At 42.0% G+C, this 19,810-nt stretch overlaps 2 protein-coding genes across 3 annotated transcripts in view; both read left to right on the top strand.

Moving 5' to 3' along the window:
• Positions 1-8,268, top strand: part of LOC149984776 (thyroglobulin-like) — a 100,483-nt gene extending 92,215 nt beyond the window's left edge. The window contains exons 47-50 of the mRNA XM_090185832.1: positions 3,415-3,522; positions 5,714-5,854; positions 6,119-6,315; positions 7,951-8,268. Coding sequence (XP_090041958.1) covers positions 3,415-3,522; positions 5,714-5,854; positions 6,119-6,315; positions 7,951-8,093 — 589 coding nt within the window. The 3' untranslated portion in view covers positions 8,094-8,268. The remainder of the gene's footprint in view (positions 1-3,414; positions 3,523-5,713; positions 5,855-6,118; positions 6,316-7,950) is intronic.
• A 4,156-nt stretch (positions 8,269-12,424) lies between these two features.
• Positions 12,425-19,578, top strand: LOC110520851 (CCN family member 4). 2 transcript variants are annotated; one of them, XM_021598289.3, is made up of 5 exons: positions 12,425-12,654; positions 14,865-15,141; positions 16,380-16,634; positions 16,896-17,089; positions 17,446-19,578. In XM_021598289.3, exons 1-5 carry the CDS (start codon positions 12,607-12,609, stop codon positions 17,749-17,751), a joined length of 1,080 nt encoding a protein of 359 aa, XP_021453964.2. In that variant the 5' UTR covers positions 12,425-12,606; the 3' UTR covers positions 17,752-19,578. The 2 variants fall into 2 exon arrangements, with proteins under 2 accessions (XP_021453964.2, XP_090072465.1); XM_090216339.1 differs by having other exon boundaries at positions 14,865-15,118.
• The last annotated feature ends 232 nt before the right edge of the window (positions 19,579-19,810 follow it).

Below are 19,810 nucleotides of genomic sequence, written 5' to 3' on the forward strand. Positions count from 1 at the left end.
ACCAATGTCCTTCTTGCCTGGTTGCTCAGTTAGGTCGGACTGGCACCTCTAGACAGAGTCTGGCTTGTTCCATATTTTTTCAACTTCCCGATGATGAAGACACGATGCTCTTGGAAACTTTCAACACTCTTGAAAGTGTTTTATACCCTTCCCCAGATATGCTTTATCACAATTATATCTCTGAGATCTACGGACAGTTCCTTGGACTTCATGGTATAGGTTCTGCTCTGACATCCACTGTCAACTGTGGGACCTTATATAGACAGGTGTGTTTCTTTCTAAATCATGTCCAAACAATTGAATTGGCCCCAGGTGGACTCCAATCAAGTTGTAGTGACATCTCAAAGATGATCAAAGGATATTGGATGCACCTTGAGCTCAATTTGGAATGTCAAAGGAAAGGGGTATGAATACATATGTAAATGAGATATATATTTTAGTAACAAGTTAGTAACAAATTCTAAAAACATGTTTTCACTTTGTCATTATGGGATATTGTGTGCAGATGGGTGAGAGCATGTTTTATTTAATCCATTTTTAATTCAGGCTCTAACACAACAACATGTGGAATACGTCAAGGGGGATGAATACTTTCTGAAGGCCATACATTGAGTTCTATGCAGTGAGTTCTATGCAGTGTGAGTGGAAACCCATAGCTCGACTATTGATCTCTTTACACTGTTATATGTTGCTTTAATGTGATTGACAAACTGGAACAGAGCATACATTCCAAATGACACCCTATTCCCTATATAGTGGACTCATTTAGTCCAGAGCCCTGTGGGAGTGCCGTGACTCCTGTTCAAAAGTAGTGCACTATAAAGGGAATAGGGTGCCATTTGGGACACAACTATGAAGAGCTGGAACAGAGTGCGTTTCACTTGTGGTCTTGAGGAAGGAAACAGCCAGCCGACTGAAGACTGAAATAACCTGAGGATTTAGAAGGACTGTGTGAACTGTTTTACTGAGGGTGTTAGAAGCAGCGTGTTTAGAAAAGAAAAGAATGTAACAATTCAGAAATAGAACTATTAGGTGCCGTGGTTCGGCCATTTAACGTGGCCCTGACACGTGGCGCAGACCAAGCTTTTCACCAGAAATATGCCATAAGAAAACAGTATATGTCAGGGCCCATATTCATAAAGTGCCTTAGAGAAGGAATCCTGTTCTAGGACCAGTTTTGCCTTTTGGGTTATAAAATGAATGGATAGATGGAATCTGATTCTATACTGAACAAAAATATATGTGCACCATGCAACAATTTCAAAGATTTTACTTGAGTTACAGTTCATATAAGGAAATCAGTCAATTGAAATAAATTCTTTAAAACTATGTTGGAGGCGGCTTATGGTAGAGAAAGGAACATTCAGTTCTCTGGCAGCAGCTCTGCTGGACATTCCTGCAGTCTGCATGCCAATTGTACTCACCCTGACAACTTGAGACATCTGCGACATTGTGTTGTGTGACAAAACTGCACATTTAAAAGTGGCCTTTTATCATCCATGGCACAAGGTGCACCTGTGCAATGATCATACTGTTTAATCAGCTTCTTGATATTCCACACTTGTCAAGTGGATGGATTATATTGGCAATGGAGAAATGCTCACTAACAGGGATGTAAGCAATTTGTGCGCAAAATTTGAGAGAAATACGCTTTTTGTGCATTTGGATAATTTGCTAGGATTTTGAATTTCAGCTCATGAAACATGGGACCCACACTTTACATGTTGCCTTTATATTTCTGTTCAGTGTAGATCAGCTCATGAATACGGTCCCAGATTCACTCAAGATCAATCATTATTTCTGTCATCTTATATGCAATGGATTCTGTACATACTGTATGTCTCTGTATTTCTGCAGTATAGACAGAGATGTTCTGTATACTGTATATCTCCAGTATTGACAGATGTTCTGTATACTGTATATCTCCAGTATTGACAGATGTTCTGTATACTGTATATCTGCAGTATTGACAGATGTTCTGTATACTGTATATCTGCAGTATAGACAGATGTTCTGTATACTGTATATCTCCAGTATTGACAGATGTTCTGTATACTGTATATCTCCAGTATTGACAGATGTTCTGTATACTGTATATCTCCAGTATTGACAGATGTTCTGTATACTGTATATCTCCAGTATTGACAGATGTTCTGTATACTGTATATCTCCAGTATTGACAGATGTTCTGTATACTGTATATCTCCAGTATTGACAGACATGTTCTGTATACTGTATATCTGCAGTATAGACAGAGATGTTCTGTATACTGTATATCTGCAGTATTGACAGACATGTTCTGTATACTGTATATCTGCAGTATAGACAGAGATGTTCTGTATACTGTATATCTGCAGTATTGACAGACATGTTCTGTATACTGTATATCTGCAGTATTGACAGACATGTTCTGTGTACTGTATATCTGCAGTATTGACAGACATGTTCTGTGTACTGTATATCTGCAGTATTAACAGACATGTTCTGTGTACTGTATATCTGCAGTATTGACAGACATGTTCTGTGTACTGTATATCTGCAGTATTGACAGAGATGTTCTGCATATTTCTCCAGTATTGACAGAGATATTCTTCTAATGCCCTTGATCCAGGCTTCGCTAGTGATATGTACGGTGGCTGCTGCCTCTGCTCTTCAGCGTCTACTGGACTTCGCCCACATAATAACTAGTGTCAAATATAGCAGGGAACAGGGCTGAGGCTGACCCACACAACACACCCATGGACCTGAGGTTAGCTGAGGATAGCAACCGACCGATGCCTTGAAGACAAACAACAGCATAGCTCACATTCACAATAAGACCATGTCAACATGTCTTTCAGTAAAAGAGTCCTGACCTGAAACTCTCACTATGCTAGGAGTTATACTAGACATTTTCCAGAGTTTAAAACGCCTGTAATTTAAAGGCAGATAGGTCCACTGCTTGTTTATCCAGATACATCAGGGGATTTTGGCTGCAGCAGGAGTGGTCCTCACTCAGTAAATACCTGCCCTGCTGTAACACACTGTATGTGTCCCAAATGGCACCCTATTCCCTGCATAGTGCACTTACCCCTATAGGCACTGGTCAAAAGTAGTGCACTATATAGGGAATAGGGTGCCATTTGGAACCTAGTCTTAGTTAACTAGCCTGGCACTGTGGCAGCCAGACAGACCATCTCTTCTCAAGACACAAACATACACACTCACGGCCCTCAGTCACACATGTAAATGTTTGGTTTGTTAGACAACTCTGTGTGAGTGATTGTCAGTGAACTGCTGTCCTGTCATGTACAGAATAGGTACACCTTGCTGTATCCTTTCTCTCAGTCTTTGTCCACAAAGAAAAGGGAAACGATGATGTGAAGTGTGTTACATTTCTCAACAATGTCTCTCTGTATCTGTGTCTCTGTGCAGAGATCTCTTCATTGTGTGTCCCACCATAAAGATGGCCAACTTCTGGGCATCTAACACCAGATCCAATGTGTTCATGTACTACCTGCCTGAGGACACCGCCCAGACCAGGTAATCACTGGGTGTGAGGAGGACGAGGCAGCCAGGTCAGGTCAGGCCTCCAGACCATTGACTACTAGTCAAGTAGTACTTGCGTTAACTCAGATTACCTCGTTGTGTCCAGAAATACTATTACATGTGTTTTGCTGTGTTGCTATGGAAGCGGCATGATAATCTATTATTTATTTGTTTTGTTTTGCTGTGTTGCTAGGGAGGTGGCATGATGATGTATTATTTATTTTGTTTTGCTGTGTTGCTAGGGAGGTGGCATGATGATGTATTATTTATTTTGTTTTGCTGTGTTGCTAGGGAGGTGGCATGATGATGTATTATTTATTTTGTTTTGCTGTGTTGCTAGGGAAGTGGCATGATGATGTATTATTTATTTTGTTTTGCTGTGTTGCTAGGGAAGTGGCATGATGATGTATTATTTATTTTGTTTTGCTGTGTTGCTAGGGAAGTGGCATGACAATGTATTATTTATTTGTTTTGCTGTGTTGCTAGGGAAGTGGCATGACAATGTATTATTTATTTGTTTTGCTGTGTTGCTAGGGAAGTGGCATGATGATGTATTATTTATTTGTTTTGCTGTGTTGCTAGGGAAGTGGCATGATGATGTATTATTTATTTGTTTTGCTGTGTTGCTAGGGAAGTGGCATGATGATGTATTATTTATTTTGTTTTGCTGTGTTGCTAGGGAAGTGGCATGATGATGTATTATTTATTTTGTTTTGCTGTGTTGCTAGGGAGGTGGCATGATGATGTATTATTTATTTTGTTTTGCTGTGTTGCTAGGGAAGTGGCATGATGATGTATTATTTATTTTGTTTTGCTGTGTTGCTAGGGAAGTGGCATGATGATGTATTATTTATTTTGTTTTGCTGTGTTGCTAGGGAAGTGGCATGATGATGTATTATTTATTTGTTTTGCTGTGTTGCTAGGGAGGTGGCATGATGATGTATTATTTATTTTGTTTTGCTGTGTTGCTAGGGAAGTGGCATGATGATGTATTATTTATTTTGTTTTGCTGTGTTGCTAGGGAGGTGGCATGATGATGTATTATTTATTTGTTTTGCTGTGTTGCTAGGGAGGTGGCATGATGATGTATTATTTATTTTGTTTTGCTGTGTTGCTAGGGAAGTGGCATGATGATGTATTATTTATTTTGTTTTGCTGTGTTGCTAGGGAAGTGGCATGATGATGTATTATTTGTTTTGTTTTGCTGTGTTGCTAGGGAGGTGGCATGATGATGTATTATTTATTTGTTTTGCTGTGTTGCTAGGGAAGTGGCATGATGATGTATTATTTATTTTGTTTTGCTGTGTTGCTAGGGAAGTGGCATGATGATGTATTATTTGTTTTTCTGTGTTGCTAGGGAAGTGGCATGACAATGTATTATTTATTTGTTTTGCTGTGTTGCTAGGGAAGTGGCATGACAATGTATTATTTATTTGTTTTGCTGTGTTGCTAGGGAAGTGGCATGATGATGTATTATTTATTTTGTTTTGCTGTGTTGCTAGGGAAGTGGCATGATGATGTATTATTTATTTTGTTTTGCTGTGTTGCTAGGGAAGTGGCATGATGATGTATTATTTGTTTTGTTTTGCTGTGTTGCTAGGGAGGTGGCATGATGATGTATTATTTATTTTGTTTTGCTGTGTTGCTAGGGAGGTGGCATGATGATGTATTATTTATTTTGTTTTGCTGTGTTGCTAGGGAAGTGGCATGATGATGTATTATTTATTTTGTTTTGCTGTGTTGCTAGGGAGGTGGCATGATGATGTATTATTTATTTTGTTTTGCTGTGTTGCTAGGGAGGTGGCATGATGATGTATTATTTATTTGTTTTGCTGTGTTGCTAGGGAAGTGGCATGATGATGTATTATTTATTTTGTTTTGCTGTGTTGCTAGGGAAGTGGCATGATGATGTATTATTTGTTTTTCTGTGTTGCTAGGGAAGTGGCATGACAATGTATTATTTATTTGTTTTGCTGTGTTGCTAGGGAAGTGGCATGACAATGTATTATTTATTTGTTTTGCTGTGTTGCTAGGGAAGTGGCATGATGATGTATTATTTATTTTGTTTTGCTGTGTTGCTAGGGAAGTGGCATGATGATGTATTATTTATTTTGTTTTGCTGTGTTGCTAGGGAGGTGGCATGATAATGTAGTGTTTATTTGTGTGTGATTTGTTTTCATTTCAGTGCTGACCTGTCAGTACCCCTGGATGTCCACTATGCCTTTGGCCTCCCCCACAGCCCCCTGACCTATGACCTGTTCACCAACACAGAGAGACGCCTCTCCCTACAGATGATGACCTACATGGCCAACTTCATCAAGTCCGGGTAAAAATTGTTTTTTTTAAAATAGAAATTACTTTAAATAAACGCCAACCATACTTTATAGTATTTCCTTTTCAATCTAAATCAATTGGTTTATTTTGTATTGTTTGGTACATCTAAACCAATCTGCATGACTGGAGAATAGTGCCTTATGCATGTGGCGTCCGAATATACCATATCTGTCATTTAGCAGACACTTTTTTCCAAAGTGACTTACAGTCGTGCGAACATCACGTCTCTTACTGTACGTCTTCTCCTTGTGAACAGAAATCCCAACCAGGCTCACAGTGTGTCCCGCGTGGCCTTCAGCGAGGCGGCGCTGCCCCCCTGGCATGCCTTCCAGTCTCACCCTGAGGGGGACAGCTATATGGAGGTGGAGCCAGGCCTCAGCAACCACAGGGGCCTCCGCAGGGCCCAGTGCTCCTTCTGGGCCGACTACGTCCCCTCTCTGACCGCCTCCATTGGTGGGTACAAGTCCAAACTCAAAATAAGATGATGTAAATCATCAGTTTGCCTAACAAACCACAGACATCTTTGCCCAAAAAAAAAACAGAGTAACACAAAGGCTAAAAAACCCCCACAGAAAACAAGTGTTAATTATTCACTTCCTGTTATTTCAGTGTCAGAAGGACATACATAGAAACATACAGTATTCAGACACCTTCCTTTTTCTTCGTTTGGTTACTTTACAGCCTTATTCTAAAATGTATTAAATAATACATATACACAATACCCAATAATGACAAAGAGAAACAGTAAAAAGTTTTGCAAATGTATAAAATTAAAAAACGTATTTACCAAAGTATTCAGACCCTTTGCTATGAGACTCACAATTGAACTCCGGTGCATCCTGTTTCCATTGATCATCCTTGAGATGTTTATACAACTAGATTGGAGTCCACCTGTGGTAAATTCAATTGATTGGACATGATTTGGAAAGGCACACACCTGTCTATGTTAGGTCGAACAGAGCAGAAACCAAGCCATGAGGTCGAAGGAATTGTCCGTAGAGCTCCGAGACAGGATTGTGTCTAGGCACAGATCTGCAGAAGGGTACCAAAACATTTCTGCAGCATTGAATGTCCCCAAGAACTCAGTGGACTCCAACATTCTTAAATGGAAGAAGTTTGGAACCACCAAGACTCTTCCAGAGCTGGCCACCCGGCCAAACTGACCAATCGGGGCAGAAGGGCCTTGGTCAGGGAAGTGACCAAGAACCTGATGGTCACTCTGACAGAGTTCCAGAGTTCCTCTGTGGAGATGGGAGAACCAGAAAGACAACCATCTCTGTAGCAATCCATCAATCAGGCCTTTATGGTAGAGTGGCCATACGGAAGCCACTCCTCAGTAAAAGGCACATGACAACCAGCTGGGAGTTTTCCTAAAGGCACCTAAAGGACACTCAGACCATGAGAAACAAGATTCTCTGGTCTGATGAAACCAAGATTGAACTCTTTGGCCTGAATGCCAAGCGTCACGTCTGGAGGAAACCTAGCACCATCCATATGCATGATGCTGGCACCATAATGGTGCTGGCACCATAATGCTGAGCCCGGACTTGAACCCGATCGAACATCAATGGAGAGACCTGAAAATAGCTGTGCAGCGACGCTCCCCATCCAACCTGACAGAGCTTGAGAGGATCTGCAGAGAAGAATGGGAGAAACTCCCCAAATACAGGTGTGCCAAGCTTGTAGCGTCATACCCAAGAAGACTCAAGGCTGTTAATCGCTGCCAAAGGTGCTTCAACAAAGTACTGAGTACTAATGTCATATTTATAAAAACCTGTTTTTGCTTTGTCTTTGTGGGTTATTGTGTGTAGATTGATGAGAAAAAAAAACAATGTGATCCATTTTAGAATAAGGCTGTAACGTAACAAAATGTGGAACAAGTCAAGGGGTCTGAATACTTTGCACTGTATGTAGCCAGTAATTAGAGGTTTGCTACTGTATGTACTTAGATGGTGCCAAACGTTCAGTTTCCATCTGCAGAGCCTTTCATCTTTAGGAAAAACATCCATATATCACCACTTTAGAGAAGCTACTCTTACTTCACGGGATGACTTGGTGTCACAAGAAAGATGTCTCTCTGTTTTTCAGGCAAACTTTCATCTGCTGTGTCGGAAGGGGAATCTGCTGGTTTGGGGGCTGGAACTCCAACACCAGAAACCAAGTTATTTGTTGATTTCTTGACAACTGTCACCCAGAGCAAACCCAAGTCAGAGAAGGATGCTTATAATTAGAAAGAACATCCACACTACGTATCGTCTAATCTGCATTTAGGGTTTATCACTCACACATAGTGAGAAATGACATGTTGTTTCAACTGCCAAAGTAGTCGGTAAATTAAGTCGTGTCATTTAACTGCCTGTTTAGTTTCCACACAAATGAAATAAAACAATAAAACAATTGCATTACATAATACTCCTGAAGTCTGTGGTGTTGTTTATACGTTCTTCACGTCTAGAGTAGTAATCAGGTCATCTCTCGTGATGGCTTGAACATTAAAGTCAACTAGCTCATTTGGGTCTGTGTGCTGGGATTGGTAACCAAGGAGACATTACTTTAATTGAGTCAAATCGGAGAATCTCCAAAGTCAGTTACTAGACTGATAATAGAGGTGTAAAACAGCTGTCTTATTGAAGTGTACGTTTGGTGTGAAGTCTTGTTTCACTTGGCTCCGTCCCAATAGTGTACCCTACTATTTTAGTGCACTACTTCTAACCAGAGTCATATGGGCCCTGAGTACTTTTTCCAGGATTTTTAAGTAATTAATTAGCATTTTATTGCATGACATAAGTATTTGATCACCTACCAACCAGTAAGAATTCCAGCTGTCACAGACCTGTTAGTTTTTCTTTAAGAAGCCCTCCTGTTCTCCACTCATTACCTGTATTAACTGCACCTGTTTGAACTCGTTATCTGTATAAAATACACCTGTCCACACACTCAATCAGACTCCAACCACTCCACAATGGCCAAGACCAGAGAGCTGTGTAAGGACATCAGGGATACAATTGTAGACCTGCACAAGGCTGGGATGGACTACAGGACAAAAGGCAAGCAGCTTGGTGAGAAGGCAACAACTGTTGGTGCAATTATTAGAAAATGGAAGAAGTTCAAGATGACGGTCAATCACCCTCGGTCTGGGGCTCCATGCAAGATCTCACCTCGTGGGGCATCAATGATCATGAGGAAGATGAGGGCAGTGTTTCAAATACTTGTTCTCCCCACTGTATGTCACATTCTTGAATGTGTTCACCCACAGGATAATTCACCACTTTGGCCAGTTGCTCGAAAGGAGACCACAAGAGATACAATCTAAAAGATAAGGGTGCCCATGAGGTCCTTCTAGTCCTAGTGGCCCCAGGGTTAACTACTGTAGAGACTGGCTGAGCTGGCCCTAACCTTACAGGGTTTATTACTGTAGAGACTGACTGAGCTGGCCCTAACCTTACAGGGTTTATTACTGTTTTGTAGAGACTGACTGAGCTGGCCCTAACCTTACATGACCGTAGCTAAGCTTTGTTCCTGGCGCTCACACACACTACACTGTTCTGTGTACGTTGTACACATTCCACCTCATGGATGCCAAATAGATGAACAGAGAAATAAAAATGAGTTATGTGGTCTGGACAGATTAATGCTAGTCCTACCACACCACACCTCTCCATGTAATCGGGACAGATTAATGCTAGTCCTACCACACCTCTCCGTGTCATCTGGACAGATTAATGCTAGTCCTACCACACCACACCTCTCCGTGTCCTCTAGACAGATTAATGCTAGTCCTACCACACCACACTTCTCCATGTCCTCTAGACAGATTAATGCTAGTCCTACCACACCACACCTCTCCATGTCCTCTAGACAGATTAATGCTAGGCCTACCACACATTTCATTGTCCTCTAGACAGATTAATGATAAACCCACCACAGCTCTCCATGTCCTCTAGACAAATGAATGCTAAGCCTACCACAGCTCTCCATGTTCTCTGGACATATTAATGCTAGGCCTACCACAGTTCTCCATGTCCTCTAGACAGATTAATGCTAAACCTACCACACCTTTCATTGTCCTCTAGACAGATTCATGCTCAGCCTACCACACCTCTCCTCTTCTAGTTCAACTACCAGTTCAAGAGGCCATGCTATGATGCAACTGGTGTTGCAGGCTGGTCTACATCCCAAATGGCACCCTATTCCCTATGGAGTGCACTACTTTTGACCAGAGCCATATGGGCCCTGGTCAAAAGTAGTGCCTTTAATCCCATTTGGGATGCATCCACGATCTCCCAATCAACAAATATCAGTGCTTGTGATAGTGTTCCTCATCAGAGAGGTCAACAGGTCAGTGTTTCCAGGGTTCACGGTCCTCATCAGAGAGGTCAACAGGTCAGTATTCCGAGGGTTCACGGTCCTCATCAGAGAGGTCAACAGGTCAGTGTTCCGAGGGTTCACGGTCCTCATCAGAGAGGTCAACAGGTCAGTGTTCCGAGGGTTCACGGTCCTCATCAGAGAGGTCAACAGGTCAGTGTTCCGAGGGTTCACGGTCCTCATCAGAGAGGTCAACAGGTCAGTGTTCCGAGGGTTCACGGTCCTCATCAGAGAGGTCAACAGGTCAGTGTTCCGAGGGTTCACGGTCCTCATCAGAGAGGTCAACAGGTTAGCTACAGTTAAATGAGGGATTTCCCATCCTCTCTGTCTGCGTCCCCAAATGGCAACCTATTCGCTACATGCAGGTCAAAAGTGGTAGGGAATAGAGTACCATTTTGGACACAGCATCTTCTAAACCTGCCAGGATACCAGCCACTCTCTACACCTTAATTCTCCAAAAAGCAGCGACCCATTCAGCATCAATTAGCAACAGCCTACATCCAAGGATAAAGCAATGAGTTAGGATACCAAAACCCACCTGGTCATTTCCTAGAACTGCTTTAAGGACAAAGGGTGGATTTTAGTTGTGCGTTTTAATTTATTAGACACACCACAAGGTTAAAGTAATTCTCTAGATCAGTGAATCTACTCTGTTGGATACAGAGCTCTGCTAGAGATATCCTGCTGGATGCCCAATCCCCTACTGAGGTTTGGCCAGTCTGATTATCATAGGATATGATCCTCTGACTGAGGATACATCCTCCGCTTTTAGGATTAATACAGTACTCCTCTATAACATTTTAGGATTAATACAGTATTCCTATATAACATTTTAGGATTAATACAGTACTCCTCTTGAACCTTTTAGGATTAATACAGTATTCCTATATAACATTTTAGGATTAATACAGTATTCCTCTATAACATTTTAGGATTAATACAGTATTCCTCTATAACATTTTAGGATTAATACAGTATTCCTCTATAACATTTTCGGATTAATACAGTATTCCTCTATAACATTTTAGGATTAATACAGTATTCCTCTATAACATTTTAGGATTAATACAGTATTCCTCTATAACATTTTAGGATTAATACAGTATTCCTCTATAACATTTTAGGATTAATACAGTATTCCTCTATAACATTTTAGGATGAATACAGTATTCCTCTATAACAGTTTAGGATTAATACAGTATTCCTCTTGTACCTTTTATAATTAATACAGTATTCCTCTTGAACCTTTTAGGATTAATACAGTATTCCTCTATAACATTTTAGGATTAATACAGTATTCCTCTCGTACCTTTTAGGATTAATACAGTATTCCCCTGGAACCATTTCTAAATTTTTAGCTCTGGTCCAGGGGGCCTGTGTGGCTTGTTAACCCTGAACGCTGAGCCTCTTTGAGAGTACCAGAGCCCCCCATATCCAAGACTGATTTTTTAAAAACCTCAAGTCAGTTAAGAACAAATTCTTATTTTCAATGACGGCCTAGGAACAGTGCCCTAGGAACTGCCTGTCCAGAACGACAGATTTGTACCTTGTCAACTCGGGGGTTTGAAACCTTCCGGTTACAAGACCAACGCTCTAACCACTAGGCTACCCTGCCGCATCAAAATGTATATTTCTAAAGAAACACAGTAGTCCTTGTCCAAAGTATAACTTTGTTTACCCAGTGCTGTACTGTACATGTTAAAGAAATGAAAGCCAGTGTGTGGTTTAGTTAAATCCTCTGCTTTTATCCCTTTGCAGCGTTCAATTCAACATCTCATTGAAAACCCAACAACGATGGTTCACCAAGTATTTCAGCATCTGCTTGTAGAAGTGACTGTTTGAGTGAAGTTTATAGTTGACCTTTGACTGGGATTATTAAAAGCACATATTTTATGTGCAAGGTTATTCTTCAAGTTTATGTGTGAGTTAAATTGGGGTTTTGGACATTTTATTGGGCTATGAAATGAATTTATCAGGCAGGCGGGCAGGCGATTGGTTTGAATTTGTTTAAAATTGTTTTTATTAATAAATCAACATACAGAGAAGCTTTAAGGAAGATGATGTTATGTTGTATCAACTATTTATTTTTGTTGGTCAGCCCAAGCTTTTTAAAAATATTTGTGTGTGTGTGTGTGTGGAGGAGGGAGAGGTGGGGACTGGAGAAAAGGAAGGGATTAAAACCACCAAAGCAAAACTCCAGGGTTTGTCCCGAAATGTGACGTCAGACAGAAGGACTCACTTGTAGCGAGCGTTGACCGGCGCTGGCTGTCATTTGCACGGCGCCGCTTTACAACAATCTTAGCTCGTGGAATAAATTATATATATTTTTTTACAAGAATCTCATTCTGGGTTCAATGAAGTTGATATTGGAATCTCGTAATGAGGTGGCTTCTGCCGTGGATTCTAATAGTAGCCAGCACTCATCAGGTAACATTAATTATTTGATTTAATTCTAACGTTCATACTAACTTTTTATTTATTTTATCTATGGTTTTCAAGATTACAGGTTATGGATTACAGATCATAAGAATATGAGACATATAAATGATCGCAGGTTGTGCACATCTATACAGATTAGATTATTTAATTGCGTAATAACACACAGAGACTTTTTGCGCGCGGTGCCAATTACCCATTATTGGTTTCGCATTGACACTGGCTATAATCGTGTTGTCAATGTTAATCATACAATAGACCTACTCAGAATCTGTCTCTGTGCTAGCGCTGAAACCTAGACAGTCATGAAACGCTAAGATTGGGCACTCCTCTACTCTCTCCTCCACTCTCTCTTTCCTCTACTCTCTCCTCCACTCTCTCTTCCTCTCTTAGCTCTCTCTTCCACTCTCTCTTCCTCTCTTTCCTCTACTCTCCCTTTCTCTCTTTACTCTAGTCTCTCCTCCACTCTCTCTTTCCTCTACTCTCTCTTCCTCTCTTAGCTCTACTCTCTCCTCTACTCTCTCTTCCTCTCTTAGCTCTACTCTCTCCTCCACTCTCTTTCTCTCTTTACTCTAATCTCTCCTCCACTCTCTCTTTCCTCTACTCTCTCTTCCTCTCTTAGCTCTACTCTCTCCTCTACTCTCTCCTCCACTCTCTCTTTCTCTCTTTACTCTAATCTCTCCTCCAATCTCTCTTTCCTCTACTCTCTTCCTCTCTTAGCTCTACTCTCTCCTCTACTCTCGTATCTCTTTCCTCTACTCTCTCCTCCACTCTCTCTTTCCTCTACTCTCTCTTCCTCTCTTAGCTCTACTCTCTCCTCCACTCTCTCTTTCCTTCACTCTCTCCTCCACTCTCTCTTTCCTCTACTCTCTTATCTCTTTACTCTACTCTCTCCTCCACTCTCTCTTTCCTCTACTCTCTTCTCTTTACTCTACTCTCTTCTCTTTACTCTACTCTCTCCTCCACTCTCTCTTTCTCTCTTTACTCTAATCTCTCCTCCACTCTCTCTTTCCTCTACTCTCTCTTCCTCTCTTAGCTCTACTCTCTCCTCTACTCTCTTATCTCTTTCCTCTAGTCTCTCCTCCACTCTCTCTTTCCTCTACTCTCTCTTCCTCTCTTAGCTCTACTCTCTCCTCCACTCTCTCTTTCCTTCACTCTCTCTCATTTTAGCTCAGCTAATGACAGGTCAGGTACTACCTCAGTACTGTCTCTGACTAATATAGTTTGAAGTGTGTTATTTGGTAGGTGTGGTTAAATGACCCTGGCCTGAAAGTGATTTATTTCTTTCAGTCACTAGTCCCATGGATTACTTTATAAGGGGAAACCAAACCACTAGATCCAATGTGGTATTTGTGTCCATGGGGCTGACTGAACTAGATTGAATTCAATAAATGTAAAGACTAAGGAAGAACAAACGGGTATGTTTTGCATGTGATCCCTACCCTACATTGATCTTCAGTCTACAATACTGCAGCCTCATACACAACTTTATCTTCATCTTTAGGTTGGTGGTGGAACTCCTGGCCTTAGTTTGGAAATGTGTCAGAGTGTTTCCCTCTGGAATCAAACATATTTCCACCTGCTGTGGTCTGATGTCACGTACTACTGTTAAAAATGTTCCTGGAAGAACGACTTCCTTCCACAACAAATTTGGGGTGAATGCAACTACAGGCCCCATTCAAATGTAACCCCTGTCTACTGTATCACTATACTGGCAGAGTGACCCCATAACCCCTGTCTACTGTATCACTATACTGGCTGGGTGACCCCATAACCCCTGTCTACTGTATCACTATACTGGCAGAGTGACCCCATAACCTCTGTCTACTGTATCACTATACTGGCAGAGTGACCCCATAACCCCTGTCTACTGTATCACTATACTGGCTGGTGACCCCATAACCCCTGTCTACTGTATCACTATACTGGCTGGGTGACCCCATAACCCCTGTCTACTGTATCACTATACTGGCTGGGTGGTCCCATAACCCCTGTCTTACTGTATCACTATACTGGCTATGTGAGGAGGGGATGTTAGTTGTTGGTGCACATGACCAATGACATAGGTAGTGATGATGAACCTGGAGCTGCTGCTGGTCTCCATTCTGTGGGTTTTCAGGAATAGCACAACATGACATGCTAAAGACCAACCCACCAGTATGATCCAGTATTTCATAAATGTTGTTCTGTCCATCCTACAGGTCTTTTCCCAACATTCCACAGCCATGCCTCCCTTGACGGCGACCATAGAGCTGTATAACCGTACAGCGTACTGCAAATGGCCGTGCAAGTGTGCCAAGAGCGCCCCCCTGTGTCCGCCAGGGGTCAGTGTGCTGATGGACGGCTGTGACTGCTGTAAGGCCTGTTCCAAGCAGGTGGGGGAGACCTGCAACGAGGCAGACGTCTGTGACTACCATAAGGGACTGTACTGTGACTACAGCGTGGACAAGCCGAGGTACGAAAAAGGAGTATGTGCCTGTAAGTGTCAGATAACTTTCCTCTTTGAGTTGTATCATCTCCATCTGTGCTGTGAAGTCAGATAACTTTCCTCTTTGAGTTGTATCGTTGTACCATCTCCATCTGTGCTGTGAAGTCAGATAACTTTCCTCTTTGAGTTGTATCGTTGTACCATCTCCATCTGTGCTGTGAAGTCAGATAACTTTCCTCTTTGAGTTGTATCGTTGTACCATCTCTATCTGTGCTGTGAAGTCAGATAACTTTCCTCTTTGAGTTGTATCGTTGTACCATCTCTATCTGTGCTGTGAAGTCAGATAACTTTCCTCTTTGAGTTGTATCGTTGTACCATCTCCATCTGTACTGTGAAGTCAGATAACTTCCCTCTTTGAGTTGTATCGTTGTATCATCTCCATCTGTGCTGTGAAGTCAGATAACTTTCCTCTTTGAGTTGTATCGTTGTACCATCTCCATCTGTGCTGTGAAGTCAGATAACTTCCCTCTTTGAGTTGTATCGTTGTATCGTCTCCATCTGTGCTGTGAAGTCAGATAACTTCCCTCTTTGAGTTGTATCGTTGTACCATCTCCATCTGTGCTGTGAAGTCAGATAACTTCCCTCTTTGAGTTGTATCGTTGTACCATCTCCATCTGTGCTGTGAAGTCAGATAACTTTCCTCTTTGAGTTGTATCGTTGTATCGTCTCCATCTGTGCTGTGAAGTCAGATAACTTCCCTCTTTGAGTTGTATCGTTGTACCATCTCCATCTGTGCTGTGAAGTCAGATAACTTCCCTCTTTGAGTTGTATCGTTGTACCATCTCCATCTGTGCTGTGAAGTCAGATAACTTTCCTCTTTGAGTTGTATCGTTGTATCATCTCCATCTGTGCTGTGAAGTCAGATAACTTTCCTCTTTGAGTTGTATCGTTGTACCATCTCCATCTGTGCTGTGAAGTCAGATAACTTTCCTCTTTGAGTTGTATCGTTGTATCATCTCCATCTGTGCTGTGAAGTCCGTTTGTAAATATAGAGACAGTAATGAGAAGGGACGTTGTTTTGATTCTTCAACTGAATTGATGCATGTATTTCTTCGTGTGCCACCGTACATTGACACGGGTCTCTCTTGAGGAAGGCGTTTAGAGCTGGAATGCCGACATTGAACAGTCTCAACTATAACGCGTTTCTTGTTTTCTTATGTATACCTATAGGGGATATACTTTACTGTGTAGCGCTGATTCTTAATATTTTACATGATCTATCAAACAGACATGGTGGGCACAGGCTGCGAGTACGACGGAGTGATCTACCGCAACGGTCAGAGCTTCCAACCCAGCTGTAAGTACCGCTGTCTGTGTGTAAACGGCGCCATCGGTTGTGTGCCGCTCTGCACAGACTCCCAACCGCCCCGGGTGTGGTGCCAGACGCCCAGGCGGGTCAAACTGCAGGGCCGATGCTGTGAGCAGTGGATCTGTGACGAGCCCAGGAAGACGCGCAAGGCAGACACCAGGCATGAGGAGATAGGTACACTACTACATTCTATGGGATGCATCTCAAATGGTACCCTATGTCCTATGAAGGGCACTACTTTTGACCAGAGCACTATGGGGCCCATTGGTTTCCCAGAAAACCCGCTTGGAAGATTCCTGAAATCAGGAAGGAATAAGCAGGGAATCCAGGAATATTCCAACCAGGATTTCTGGAAAACCTGGGTGTTTTTGGGGGGGGAAGTTACTGGAATTTAGCATCCCTAATCAGGAGTCTGTTCCTCTGTTGACATGGTAGTGCGCGCCAGCCACAATGAGGTCTGGCATAAGAACTGCATTACCCAGACAACCTCCTGGTCCCCGTGTTCCAAGACCTGTGGACGTGGCCTGTCCCTGAGGATCTCCAACGCCAACGACCAGTGTGAGTTGATCAAGGAGTCACGCCTCTGCAACATCCGGCCCTGTGACGTGGACATCACCAAGCACATCAAGGTGAGAACATCTGTCGTGGCTTGTGCCCTAAATTGCACCCTATTCCCTATAAAGTGTACTACCCATAGGGCTCTGGTCAAAAGTAGTGCACTCTATAGGGAATAGGTTGGTCCCTGGTCAAAAGTAGTACACTTTATAGACACACACAATATCTCTCACTTTTGCTTTCAATGAAACCAGGCCCAACTTCATCAACTCATGTATTGTGCATATAAACATGGTTTTAAAGTCATATGGGTGACATATGTTTTCTCAATACAGTTGAACATCATTTTGACAGTGTAACGGTATCCTGACTCCATATGTCTACCACTCAAGTGTTGATTCTGACCCATGTTGACCTATGAACCCCTCAGCCAGGGAAGAAGTGTCTGAACATTTACAGGGAGGAGCAGAGCCAGAACTTCACAATCTCAGGCTGCAACAGCAAGAAGCCCTACCGTCCAAAATACTGTGGTGTCTGCGTGGCCACAGACGATCGCTGCTGCATCCCTTACAAGTCCAGGACTATCGAGGTGGAGTTCGAGTGTCCCAACGGAGCCACTCTGACATGGCAGGTGATGTGGATCAACGCCTGCTTCTGTAACCTCAGCTGCAGGAACCCCAACGACATCTTCTCTGAGCTGGAGCACTACTACGACCACAATGAGGTCATCAACTGAGCAGCCTTGTCCGAGCCTGAACGTACAGGAGGGCAGGAGACCATCTCCTGTTTCTGTAGCATGAGGTAGTTTAGTGTACAAGTACAACCCCTGGGTAAGACGCTAGTCTACCGCGGGGCCTTTTACCCAAATTCATCTCCTTAATAATGCTGAATGCCAAGCGTTTCTATAGTCTTTGGTATGATTCCACGGGGGAGAACTGAGCAGAGGACAGGTTCATTTAGGTTATTATTGACTCCAGCTTTACATTCCTTGGAATAAAGGGATTGATGATTTGTTGGTTAGTTGAATTAGATGTTCAAGTACCAGGCTGGAACAAAGCCTGCACACCTCTAAGGTCCCCAGGAGTATGATTGAAGAACATTGCAGTTGAACCCTGCCCAAACTCTTCATTAAGATCTTGATAAAAAAAATAAAAAAAATTATACACAGGGTTTATCAGTTATTTAACCTCCATTCAATGATTGAAAAACACCTACATATCTTTTCCTATCTAAATATACACTGAGTGTACAAAACATTAAGTACACCTTCCTAATATTGAGTTGCACCCCCTTTTTGCCCTCAGAACATTCTCAATTTGCCAGAGAATGGACTCTACAAGGTGTCCAAAGTGTTCCACAGGGATGCTGGCCCATGTTGACTCTACAAGGTGTCCAAAGTGTTCCACAGGGATGCTGGCCCATGTTGACTCTACAAGGTGTCCAAAGTGTTCCACAGGGATGCTGGCCCATGTTGACTCTACAAGGTGTCCAAAGTGTTCCACAGGGATGCTGGCCCATGTTGACTCTACAAGGTGTTGAAAGTGTTCCACAGGGATGCTGGCCCATGTTGACTCTACAAGGAGTTGAAAGCGTTCCACAGGGATGCTGTCCCATGTTGACTCCAATACTTCCCACAGTTGTGTCAAATTGACTGGATGTCCTTTGGGTGGTGGACCATTCTTGATACACACAGGAAACTGTTGAGTGTGAAAAACCCAGCAGCTTTGCAGTTCTTGATACAAACCGGTGCTCCTGGCACCTACTACCATACCTTGTTCAAAGGCACTGACATCTTTTGTCTTACCCATTCACCATAAGAATGGCACACACACACGATCCATGTCTCAAGGCTTAAAAATCCTTCTTTAACCCGTCTCCTCCCCTTCATCTACACTGATTGAAGTGGATTTAACAAAGTGACATCAATAAGGGATTTCACCTGGCTTTCACCTGGATGCACCTGGTCAGTCTGTCATGGAATGTTTTGTACACTCAGTATATTAGCGGAAGTTGATCATGTATTTGTGATGATACCATAGTAGGACACAGGCGTCCAACCTATTGTAATTATGCATCATATTCATATGGGGATAATCTTCTACCAAGTTAGGGCATTAACCACTCGAGTGGTGATCCTGTTGTGTACTCTTATGTTTCCCTCTTGTTGTGTCATGTCATTAAGCTTACTGTGTATGTACTGTTGTGCTCAAAACATTTAGTCAAGTATTTTGTAGTTCACTGCAAAGTGTACAGTATATCAGACAAGATTCTCTCACATTTTCTCAGTTTTGCATTGATTTCCATTGACTCTTAGTGAACAATAATAGTGTTTGTCTCAATGTCTGCATTGTCAAGGCAGTTGTTATTTGAGCTCTACGAGGTTAAAAGTGTATCAACTTTTTATTGATTGAAATTTGATTGAGATCGGCTCAATAGGTGTTGTCATTTATTTCATTGGTCAATACTCTAGTAAACCATGTATCATATCCATGTCATCATAAACAACAAACAAACTCATCCAGGAAGTCACATTTGATTGGTTAAAATAAATACAAAGAATTAAGATTTGGGTCGTGACAAATCTTTTCAAATACATTTTGTAAAAATAATTTCGTCATAATTACAAAGTGGTACTATACGTACGTTGCATTTCTATATCATTTAAATCTTAATATAATCCGTTTTTCATCATTTGAAAGATTTGACCAAACATTAATACATCTTATCTCAGGGCTTATTTAAGCGTCTTCCTAGGATCACTGATAGCTACAGTCTTTATGTATTACAGACGTCTC

The sequence above is a fragment of the Oncorhynchus mykiss genome, chromosome 2 (genome assembly GCF_057628025.1).
Source record: "Oncorhynchus mykiss isolate SJ-2025 chromosome 2, ASM5762802v1, whole genome shotgun sequence".
NCBI lineage: Eukaryota > Metazoa > Chordata > Actinopteri > Salmoniformes > Salmonidae > Oncorhynchus > Oncorhynchus mykiss.